The sequence below is a fragment of the Agelaius tricolor genome, unplaced genomic scaffold, assembly GCF_023055355.1.
Source record: "Agelaius tricolor isolate 1412-34295 unplaced genomic scaffold, bAgeTri1.0.p SCAF_9, whole genome shotgun sequence".
NCBI classification, from domain to species: domain Eukaryota; kingdom Metazoa; phylum Chordata; class Aves; order Passeriformes; family Icteridae; genus Agelaius; species Agelaius tricolor.
In genome coordinates, this window is record NW_027269269.1 from 6,621,705 (window position 1) to 6,633,917 (window position 12,213).

General features: G+C 41.6%; 1 protein-coding gene across 1 annotated transcript; it reads right to left on the bottom strand.

The window, feature by feature from the left end:
* Window positions 1–232: 232 nt before the first annotated feature.
* Window positions 233–10,737, bottom strand: RAB39A (RAB39A, member RAS oncogene family). Its single transcript, XM_071434147.1, has 2 exons — window positions 10,045–10,737; window positions 233–3,854 (listed from the first exon to the last, which is right to left on the bottom strand). Exons 1-2 carry the CDS (start codon window positions 10,365–10,367, stop codon window positions 3,428–3,430), a joined length of 750 nt encoding a protein of 249 aa, XP_071290248.1. The 5' UTR covers window positions 10,368–10,737; the 3' UTR covers window positions 233–3,427.
* Between the last annotated feature and the right edge of the window lie 1,476 nt (window positions 10,738–12,213).

Sequence of the window (12,213 nt, forward strand, 5' to 3'; positions counted from 1 at the left end):
GCATAGGGCAGCACAGAGGGCCTGGGAGCTCAGTCAGGCCTGCATCATTTTCTGTGAGCACAGGACAGTTGCCAGTTTGAGGTTAGATTGATGAGTCTATTCCATACTGAAGGCATAAATGAACAAAACTAAATCTAAATCTTTTCCTTGGTTGATTCCTAAGGTATGAGGCTAGTTTCTGCTTCTTACATGGGATGGATACAATTATGAGCAAGCCAAAATATCTTAAGAATTCATGTGTAAAATATTTTAATGAGGAAGATATTTACTCTTCTTTATCAAGCTTAGAATAAAAGCAATGGAAGTTTAAACATTTTAGGAGTCCAAAACAATACTTTTTATCCATTCATTTGCCAGGCCTATGAATCCAAATAAAACCTTTGTCAAGGTTTTTTAACATTTTTTCATTTCCTAACTGGGATTGACCAAATCTTAATTTGCAAAGTTTGTGTTTTCTTATTAAATATTTTCTATATTTTAAATTTGGCTACCATGTAAGATTTATCTAATTTCTGTAATTTCTGGGAATTTAATTCTGTTGTCAATATTCATGCTTCCTTGGGGGTAAAAAGAATATACATGCACTGAACTATCACCCATTCTACAGCTTATTCAAGCTGTTACTTACATATCATCTTGCAAAGCATCTGAAAAGAAAATAACACATTTTGACAAATTATCTGTTTATCACTATCTCACTGTGTAGTGAGAAGATACAGTAGTGGTTTAATATATCATAAAGACAGTGTTTGAAAGTACACGTTAATCTACATTTTTAGGAATTACAAATAAGACAACTATGTGTACAGTACTTTAAAATGTAGTGAACTTCTCTTCTAGTTGCATGGCCAATACCAGTTCCTTACACAGTTGAATCTGGTTAAAAGCTCCATTCCCAGTGTAATAAACGTGACACCACAGGTACAACATTGACAACAGAGATTAAGGCTCTGTTCTGATGATTGTTTCTCTGTGCATACCTCCCCTCCACTCCCCTCTTCTCCCAGTCCTTTTACCCCCAGTAAAACCCATTTTTTTCATTCAGAATGAAAAGCTCATTGGCTCCAGAGTATTCAGGAAGAAAAATTAAAGATACAAGACTTTAATCTAAAAATAATGAAATATGCAATGAAATGTAGATTCACAGCAATACCTGGCACTTATAAGGCTGTTTTAATTTAATTTTTTTGTTATCGTTATTTGGGTATGTCAGAAGAAATCAGTATCCACATCCCATGATGCTAAACACTCAAAACCAGGTAGCACACAGAGGATAGAGTCCAGGACTAAAGATCACATAGACTGATTTGGTCTCAGCAGTTTTTGTGAATTTAAGGAAGAACAATCATCTCTATATTTGAGATACAGAAGGTGAGGCACAAAAACCACAAATGCCTTGCTCAGAAAAACACAGTGAACCAGTGGTGGACTTTGGATCTGTTGACTCCCTAGTCACTGATTTATTTAATTAAATTAATTAATTAAACAACAAAGATATCTTCTGAGATGCACAACATAAGCCTCATATTATAAAGAAATGAGTATCAAATGCTTGCAGCCTGATTCTGCACTACCTTTTGGCATCTGTAGTCATGTTTGCTTTGTAAAGAGGGCTTAAAATACCCTACAAAGTTGATTTGGTGTCAATACATGTAGTTTAACAGAGAATCAGGTTCACAGCAATTACTCTCTGGCATGCTGAGACTAGAATTATCTGTCCTATTTGCTAATGAATTAAGGCTGATTCCTGTTTATATTAAGGCCTCTGTATCCTTCCATAATAGTGTAACTGTGCCTCAGTGCAGGTAAGACTCAGGCTTTAGAAAAACTTTAAGTTCTAGCCCCCTTTGAAGTCAATGATTTTAGTTGCCCTAAATGTATAAAGTAACTGGAACCAAACAACCTGTCTCCATACTACAAAATATTTGAAAAAGGATTGTAAAAGAACGTCAAAGTAACCTGAGAGAAAACCAATCATCTGCTTGTTGAAGAAGAAAATTAGATTAGATAGACTTGCTGCCTGATCTTGAAAAAGGAGAATTGTACGCAATAACACACTTTTATATGAAGATAACTGGCTTGATGTTTGGTGGCTATGATTATGCCAAATAAATTGTAGATGCTTATTAACTCTGGAGATCAAGTCATCTTTCATACTACTTACTACAATACAATAGAAATAGATTTATTTGGTATTTATGTGCTAGACCTAGTTTGCATAAAGCTAGTGTGTGTTATATTCAGAGGAGTAGAAAGATGACTCCAAGCTCAGTAAAATGCTACATGATCACAGATTTCTCCTACTGTTGTTATTAAAAGCTATTATGTGTTTCTTTCTTAGGAGCTCTCTTACTTTGCTCTCTGTAGACGAGCATCATTTTAGAAATTCTTTCCTCTCCAAATGCTCTGTTTGTAACAGTTTTAGTTTAAAACCTTCCATTTTTAAACAACAGTTTAACATTTGCTGGCTAAGAATAAAACTGTCCTTGCTCTTTTCAAATTTAAGGCCTGGGTACCCATGGGTTGCAGCACTTTAAACTTTTTTTTACTTCTAGTTAGAAGAGGGTTTATTTTTTAAAGCTAATATGGAATTTGTTTGTGTAAATTAACATGATTCTGTAGGCATCAATGTGACGATGATAATTACCCAGCTGAGGATCTGGCCACTGAAATGTAATTCCAGTGGTTGGGAAAGCTGTTTTGTATACAAGTCAAATAACAGCTGGATCATATGTCATGTTATGTTTAGTTTCATTGGCAGTTCAGAAAATATTTAATAATAAATTCCATTGTTTCTATTCCCCATTTTTGTATACAAATAAATCATCTGTTCTAAAACATTCTTTTTCTGTAGTAAGGCTTGTACTCATTGTCATATCAAAAGTTTTGCTATTTGAGCAATCTTTCAGTTTGCTTTCCTTAGAGTTATCTTTACTATCAAATTCTACAGCATTCTAACTTTAATGGTCATTAGCAACCTTGCCCTTGAGTAAAGAATCACATTAAAAAAGTATAAGGTATAACATTTTCTTGTCCAAAGCTAAGGCAGGATGAAGAAAAGTAATGAAATCATCTGATCCTCATCTAACAAGACTTGATTTTAAACAGTATTCAGAAAACAAAGCCCAAGTGAAGATGTTGTCGTGATGGTTATTGCACTTTCTCAGTGTCTTGCTATAGAACTAGGTTTCCCTTTAGCAATATTTAATTTATTTTCCTGAAGACCACACAAAGTTATTGTACTCTGTAAAGAAAAAAAGCACTTAAAGTGTTATGGATTATAACCTTGACAGAAGGATACAAAACCAAATTACCATTCTATGATTCAGCTATGCCATGATCTAATATTGTTTCAAAATTATTTTGCTGTCATTTAGATTGGCATCATCTTCTAAACACCCCATGGGCTCTTTGGCATGCTACAAACTCAGCAGATGCACTGTCTCCTGGGCTTTACAGCTTCTTCTGATGAATGTACAACATTTGGAACAAAGCCGCTCTTGACACCTTCCCATCCATCTTGTATTGAGATTTCTCCATTTTTTACAAGTTCATAGATATCTCGTGTAAGAATTGTAAAGGACTCTTCGACATTTGTGGCATCTTTTGCTGAAGTTTCTATATATTTCATACCACAGTCAGATGACAGTTTTTCAGCTTCTTCTCTCGTAACCTCGCGCTGTGACACTAAGTCACATTTGTGTCCTACTAACAGGAACACAATCTGAAAGGGCTGCACGTGCATTTTTGCTTCTTCCAGCCAGTCCTTCACATGCTCAAAAGATCGTCGATTTGTGATGTCAAATACTAGTAGGCCACCCACAGAATTGCGATAATAAGAGCGTGTTATTGATCTGCGAAGGGGAAAATAAAGAAAATGGAAAATTAAAATGCATTTTCATTTTATTCATAAAGCAATTACTTTTCCATATGGCAATGTGTTTTTATCTTTTATAAGTTTTATTAAATAACTTTCCTTTTTAAAGCTGATTGAAATTTATAAATTTAATCTACTAGACTACCATTTTATTTCCTACATTCAAAATTCAGTTTCTAAACATTCCTGAACCCAACACCTCTAGGGCAAATATTGAATGCTGAATTATTCTGTTAAGTGGTCTTTATTAGCAAACTGTGGGACATGTTCACAGAAGAAAAGATATACACTTTTGGTGTAGAGTCTGAGTCCTTCAGCTTCATATAAACATGCACTTCACTTTGTCCTAATCAATTATTTCAGACTGAAACATGTACACATATGTCAAGAAACCTGAAGGCCAAACTTGTCGATGTTCAAGCATATCCTTTTGCATTCCTTGAAGAAACGTTCTTTAAAAGAATGTTTATATAGCTAATCATAACTCTTCATGTTTGCAGAAGTCAACAGGTAGCAGGCAGAGAAAGGAAACTCCCTGAACAAAACTGTCCAAAAGTTTTGAGTGAGCTAGGCAAACACAAACTTATTACAGGGAAGGGACACATCTACCTCCAGCATCTCTCTCACACAGAGATTCAAAAGCCCTTTATATTTTATAAATTTACTATTTTTTTGCATGAGGGCTGGCAAGAGTTATTTTCTACTTTTGAGCCTTCTAAGCTCCAGAACATTCACTGGAAGGAATTTTGGAAGTCGGAAAATCTTCTTCTGGTTGAAAAAAATTTAATGTGCTCTAGAATAAGGAAAAAAAGTTAGAATGTAGAGAGAGACAGAGAGTGTAAAAGATACAGGAACTAAACAATAATTTTCAGTCTCTAATCATGAACAGTAGGAGAGAATGGAGAAGTTGAGAAGAGACATTTTAAAGAAAGTGACAGCCTACCAAGGAATGTACACAAGCACTTATTGCTGGCATAAATATATAACTAGTGTATATATAAGTATTCTCCAAATGAAATGAGAAGCACAATCTCTAAACAGTCATTATTTGAAGTCATAACCTAAGCTAAGAATTAATTCCATTTTATTTCATGATTATGAAGAGCATGCTGATGCCAAAAACTCAAAACTTTAGGAAGCTGTACAGGATGAACTGTACACAATAGTACAACTTTTTATAACAGTAGCTCCCTCCAAATCTCAGTTCATCACATTTCATAGAGTTTTTGATGACAATTTGAACACAGAGGCATGATTATCAGCAATAGTCCTTTTACAGATAGGTAAGTGCACAGAAAAAGAAGACTTAGATTTCTTGGTATATCCAAATTCATTTAGCCACAGCAAACAGCATTTGAAATGGTTTTATTTAGATAAGAAAGAGGGGCTGTTTCTCCTAATGCTTAGAAAGATCTTTTCTATATTCCCAGTAATAGACTCCATGCAGTGTCTCTCTGAATGTGAAGACAACAGGCTCTCAAGCTCAGATTAATTCACAAGGCCTGGATATAAAAAATTGGCACACTGTTTCACAAAACTATTTAAGAACATAAGTTAGGGGTGTCACATTTTGTGAAATTTTAAATACAGGTACCATAATGATCTGTTTCTGGTTTTCCTAGCCATTTTTTTCCTTTAGAGTGTCTGCAAACACAAATTAAGGCAGAAAAATAATTCAGGTAGTTCTAGTAAGAGCAAATGTGGATGACAAAAATGGGATTTGATATGGAGAGGTAAAAGCTAACGCAACCTACTATCATTAAAGAAAAAAACCAAACCAAAATAAAAAACTCAAACAACCCTGCCCCCACCCCAAAACTTGAAAACAAAGAAATGCATTAGCCAGGAAAGAAAGTAGGTTAGTATTGAAAATGCAATGCATCACCTGCCAAGTATTTCTATATAAAAAGTTGTTCTATCATTTATCTATAAACTGGAGCACTGAAACCCAGCCCTCTGTGTGGTTATGGATGCTTATACACAGCAGTGAGTACCCTCATCTCTTACAAGTCCCTTCTGCAGAAATGTGCTAATTTACAGAAACTGATGATCTAAGCCATTATATTGAATTATGTGTATGTATTGCTTTTAATGGAGATGACTAAAAAGTATCCTGTAACTTTACAGGATACTTTGTGCTGTACATCACAAAAACTGGGTGAATATATTGGAGAGACAACAGTCATTTTTTCTGTACTTCTGGTATGTATAATTTGGAACTACTTTTCTCATTACCAACAGAAAGATTTGTATTACAAAGAAGCTTTAGAAAACAGTAATGCAAGAAAAAAAGCAACACAAAAATTTTAAAGAAACATCGATACACACAATATCATGTTATGTGGTTTTCTAAAATCTGAGAAAAGGATCATAGAACCACAGAATCTTTTAGGCTGGGAAAAATCTTTAAGATCATTGACTCTGATTGTTAATTCAGCACTGCACAGTCCAGCACTCTACCACTTCCTTGACTGACACACCTACACATATTTAAATAATTCCAGGGATGGTGATGCCACCACTTCCCCACACAATCTGTCCCAGTGCTTTTACACTTCATGAGCCAGCAGTGCCCTGGCAGCCAGGAGGGCCAACCCTGTCCTGGGGAGCATCAGGCACAGCATGGCCAGATGGGCAAGGGAGGGGATTGTCCTGCTCTGCTCTGCCCTGGGGCAGCCTCACCTCCAGTGCTGGGGGCAGTTCTGGGTGCCACAATATAAAAAAGACATTAAACTATGGGAGAGTGTCCCTAGGAGGGCAACAAGGATGGGAAAAGGCCTTGAGGGGAAACCATATGAGGAGTGGGTGAGGCCACTGGATGTGTTCAGCTTGGAGGAGACTGAAGGGAGACGTCATTGCAGTCTTGAGCAATGACTTGTGAGGGGAAAGGGAGGGGCAGGCACTGATCTCTGCTCTGTGGTGACCAGTGACAGACCCGAGGGAATGGCCTGAAGCTGTGTCAGGGGAGGTTCAGGTTGGATGTCAGGAAAAGGTTCTTCACCCAGAGGGTGGTTGGGCGCTGGAACAGACTCCCCAGGGAATGGTCACAGCACCAGCCTGACAGAGTTCCAGAAGCACTAGGACTATGTTCTCTGGCACATGGTGTGATTCTTGAGGATGGTCCTCTGCAGGGGCAGGAGTTGGACTTTGATGATCCTTTTGAGTCTCTTCCAACTCAGAGTATTCTATGGTTCTATGATTCTTTGTATAATCACATCAGACTATGGCTTTAGGGAGGCTTTAAGTCAGTGTTTCTTTTTCATTATGATCTTACTGATCTTTACCAGATGAACCTAACTTTCCCTAAAAGCTTTATCTAATTTTGGAGAGTTATTTTTATACTATGACTAAAGACTACATTGTAATGTAATAATTTTGAAAATACATATTGCTTACTGAAAAAGAATAGGATAGTGTTTTATTTTCAAGATGTACTAGAAACAGAATGTGTCTAATATCCTGGTCTACTAAAAAGTGGGTTAATGGAAGCATCCCCACAATATTTTGCCCCTACTGAAATGAACTTTCAGTCTTAGCACCATGAGCATTTTATGGCATTGGACGTTTCATGATTTAAATATATTATTTGATTTAAATATGGGAAAAATATACAAACAAACAAAAACCATAGCAAAGTAGATGATGTAAAACACAAACAAAATAGCAGATTGCTCTAAATGACTGATCTGAAGATAGAAAGAAACTGTGGATGTGCCCTTCATTTATGTTAATCCGCATTACAGAACTGAGTCTATACTAAGCAAGTCTGCAGGTTCTTGTTCTAGTAAGATGTTAAAAGCGTTACTGACTATGTTGTTATTGTCCATGTGGCACCTCAGACAATGAGAAAGTCTGCTTAGTGATGCCTGATTGATGTCAAAATAAATACATTCAATAGCTGCTATTTCAGGGCATTTTAAAGATGATTTCTAAGTCAATGTATGAAATACAGTTCAAATGTGGATTCATCAGTGAGCTAGAGACGTGTAAGAATTTTTCCCAAATAACTCATCCAAGGAAGTACATGACATCTTTCAAGAGAATGTGATGGCAGGTGTGTCACATCTTCCTTTTTCCCTGGGAGTGTCCCTGATGCCTGGGACCAAAAGAAGGGGGTTATTACACAGCCAGTAGTTTTCCCTGCATGCAGGGAACTCCCCAGAGAGCTTTCAAGACAGGTTTTACCTCTTCTAAAATCCCAAGTGAGCCAGAGCAGAACTGGAAATCAGAACTGCAAACTACTTGGTGTTCCCCAGTATAACTTGGAGTAATTAGCTCCTCCCTAAGATCGTCTTTGTTTGTGATCTGTAATGTTCTCCATTAGCAGAACAGAATGCAACATTGTAACCTGTGGTGCAAGGTAGTAAAATATTTATAATTTATTTGACTAAATGTAAAACAGACTGTACAACAAACACTATTATATTTAGTACACCAACTGACAAGAAACTGTCAGTTTCTTAGCAGAAAAACAAATACAAATATTTAAAGCTACTTTCTTCAGGTTGTATCTTCTGAGTATTAGAAAAAACACAGAGATAAATTAGCAGAAAAACAAATGCAAATATTTAAAACTACTTTTTTCAGGTTGTATCTTCTGAGTATTAGAAAAAACACAGAGGTAAATTTAAGAGCAGCTGACAGCATGACTCATCAGTGTATATTGCCTGAGCATTCTGGGGTTAAAGGATTGCCATAATTTAATTTTAAATGTATGCAAGAGTCTGTGTATTTCCATTTCTTTAAGTCGAATATCTTGTCATTGGTCATCCTGGTTAATTGTCAGCAATTTCAATTATTTACAAGTATTCTACATTCTGTCTGGAATGCACAGAGGGTGAAAAATGCCAAGAGCTTTCCATTAACACTTAATTTCTTTGCTAACCCTTCAGAAGCCTACCTGCAAAAATACATCTTACTCATGCAAGCCCAGGAAAGTTGTTTGTTGTTTCACTTTAATGGTTATTCTAAAGAAAAAAAGTTGTTGTCCCCCAGTAAAACAGTGCAATCCCACCTCTTCAGCTGGGTATAGGCATCTGCACAACTGTTGCAAGAGAAGACAGGGAGTTTAGAGGAATTGATTCTGGCCAGTGAAGGGGCCCATTTTAATTCTCCTGCTAGCATTCCAGTAACAACAGATGTGTGGTCAGGTACACAGAGATGGACTATGCGTTTGCCTGTGCCATGAATTCATATCTGTTGAACCCCAAGTCCAAACTAAAATCCATGCACAACTTGCCTGAAGTGGCAAGCACTACAGATACAACAGAGACACAAGAGTGAGTGAGTGACAGTATCAACTTGCTAACTGGGAAACGACTGAGACTTTTCTGGGGGAGGAAAAGAGGGTAGTTTTGCTACTGTTTGTAACAGAGGGGAGAAAGGAGAGTGTTTAATACTCAGTGCAGCATTTGAACTAGTTTAACTACATTATAAATGGTAGCAGTATTAGTGAAGACTTCTAGCAACAATCAGTGCACAGCAGGTGCAGAAGGCAGACAAAACACTGAAATAAGGGACTGTAGCTGGCTGCCCAGTGGCTTCCACACTGCACTGGTACAGACAGTGCTGCTGAGCTGGAAGGCAGAAGAGCTGGGAGGTGGCCTGGTCTCCAGATTGCATGGGAGAGGTAATGGCAGAGTGAAATACTGCAGGGGAGGATGAGTTCGGAGGTGATGACAAAGTAAGAAATGCAGAGTTAGGCAGAGGCCTCTTGCAGCAATGAAAGAAAAAAACGTGGAGGAGGGATTGCAATGTTAGGTGCAGGACTTCAGGGGAAAGATGAGGAAGGGAAGAAGAAACAGGACAAGGCCACTTGTTACCCTACAGTGACAGCTGGAAGGAGAAGGGTAGCTGTTCCCTGGTGTGTCTGAAGGGAAAGGGTGGGGAAGGAAACTACTGGGGAGGAACTTGAGGGTACTGGGGCAAGAAGGATGGTGGGCCACAGGGCTTGGGCCACTGGTGGGCAATGAGATGGAGGACTGCTTGGGGCACAGCAACCAAATGGTGCAGGAAAATTTTGCTGAGGGGCAAGGCAAAGTCCTTGGGGCCGGGGATGTGTCGGATGAGGAGGGTACAGGGCCGGGAGGGCAGCAGGGTGTGCCCGGAGGCCGGCAGATTTGGGGAGAGGGCAGGAGAGGGTGTGGGTAAGATCCCAGATCCTGTACCTGAAACGCTCCTGCCCCGCCGTGTCCCAGAGCTGTAGCTTGATCCTCTTGCCGGGCTCGATCTCTACCAGCCGGGAGAAGAAGTCCACCCCCACGGTGGGGTCAGAGTGCAGTGGCCCCGGGAAGCGGCCCTCGGTGAAGCGGTGCAAGAGGCAGGACTTGCCCACGGTAGAGTCGCCCAGGACGATCAGCCGGAACTGGTAGATCCAGATCGCCGCGTCCATGGCGGCCCCGGCCTGGCCCGGCTCTGCCTTGGGGCTTTTCCTGGGGCTCCTGCGCGGCCGGTGCCTGCACCGCGCCCCGATCGCCCCCACGCCCGGCATCGGTGCGGCGGGCGGGCGGCGGCGGGGGCTGCGCGGGGCCCGGGGCGCCGCTCCCGCGGGGGCAGGACGGAGTCCCCGCGCTCGCCGCTCTGGGCGGGGGCCGGGAGCCGGGAACCCCCGCCCCGCTCCCGGGGCTCCGCGCCGTGGTCCCCGCCGGCTGTCCGGGCGGGGCGGGGCGGGGCGGGGCGGGCGCTGTCCCTTCAGCACCGCGCTGCCCCGCTCCGGCCGCGGCTCCGCGCCCCTGCTGCCCTGGCTGCTCCCGCCGCTCCCGCTGCCCCGGCCCTGCCGCCGCGGCCCGTGCGCGCTGGGGCCGCCTCTGCCGCCCGCTGGGCGGTGGCGCGGCCGAGCCGCCCGCCGGGGCCGCCCTCCCACCGTGCCGTCATGTGCGCGGCCAGACGGGCCCTCCTCCGCCGCAGCGAGCGCCGAGAGCTTGGGGCTACCCTGGGGCTACTGCCCGTGCCCAGCGTGCAACTCCCCGCGCGGGCAACAAGTGCAGGCTTGGGCCGGGAGAAGGGGGATGCTGGGGTAGGGAGCCAGGCCGGCATGGAATATCATGCGAGAGAGACTGTTAAAGCATGACTTTTGCAAAGAAATTGGGAGCAGAAAGGAGATACTGGGCAAGATGTGGAGGAACAAGATCGGCAGGTGAAAAAGGGGCACGGACCTGGAAAGGAAGGTGTCTGGGTGGGTGGGAGCTGTGCAGGCCGACAGATAGAGAGGAATAAGTGCCAGATTGTAATGATGTGCTGGGAAAGTGGCAGAAGGGAAAAGAAGAGTTAGCAATCTAGTTATCCCCAGAGAGAATCACACAAACTGCCTAGAGAAAGGCCATAATACTGGAAATGACAGGAACATACACTCTTCATTTCCCAGTGGAACAAACTGTATTTGGCCTTGGTGAAAGTGCCTTTACCCAAAGTAATAGAAGAATTGTGTCAGAAGAGATTCCTGCGTCAGAGAAATTTCTTTGCCCTCCCGGGATCTTCAGCTGACTATCATGTTATGATAAATCTGCTGAGCAATAGATTCCTCAGATTTCTTTTAAGTCTCAGAACCACATGGGATAACAAACACTAACAATGGCTGGTAAGGGCATTAGAGCCAAATAAAAGGAAATCGTTGGACTTCTGGTAAACAGAATTGCATCAGCTTCTTCTGTAGTTTGGGCTGGGGTGAGGGAGCCATGGGCAGTGAGCCTGAAAACTCAACTGAGTAGGCTGGGACAGCTGGGAAGTAGGCTGTTGTAGGCAGAAGGTCAGCAGCAAGTGGATACTGATATGAATAGGCACTTTGATAGTGAAAAAGACAGGGAGAGGAGATGGGTGACATTATTTTTCACACAGCCTGTTTTCCTCTGTCCATGTGGGGCACAAATGCAGCTAAACGCCTAAGTACCTGTGGTTAGTTAGAGGCATATCTGAAACCACATTTCTTCTGTAAGTCTTTGGGGCAATTTGCTGTGACAAGTATTCTCATTGCATGAGTCTGGTATTGTTACTGTGATGTGTTACTTGGTCACCACTGTGGGACAGGTAGATTTCCCTTGTAGGCTTGGGTAGATCTTGCAGATCCACAGAGTGGATGACTGAGACTAAGGACAAAGTGAAGTTGAAAGAGGGGTTGCATGCACTGCTCAGGAGATGATGTCTCCCAGCCCCAAAATGAGTTTTTCTGGGATATTAATGGGTGGCTGGTCCTGAGGAACAGATCCAGATGACCCCAGAACCTTCCAGCAAAGATGTGGCCTGGCAGTCTAGAAGCTGTAAAAGGCACAGCCAGGAGCTGCCAGAGGGATTTTTCTTGCTATGCATGCTGAGCTGAAGCTGCAAGATGCCACCTGCTCCAA

What these genes read in the sequence shown, in the direction of transcription:
- RAB39A (XM_071434147.1), bottom strand. Translation starts at nt 10,367, where the DNA reads ATGCCGGGCGTGGGGGCGATCGGGGCGCGGTGCAGGCACCGGCCGCGC. An exon ending in GCGGGGCAGGAGCGTTTCAG is followed by an intron (nt 3,855 to 10,044) that starts GTACAGGATCTG and finishes TCCCCTTCGCAG; the next exon opens with ATCAATAACACGCTCTTATT.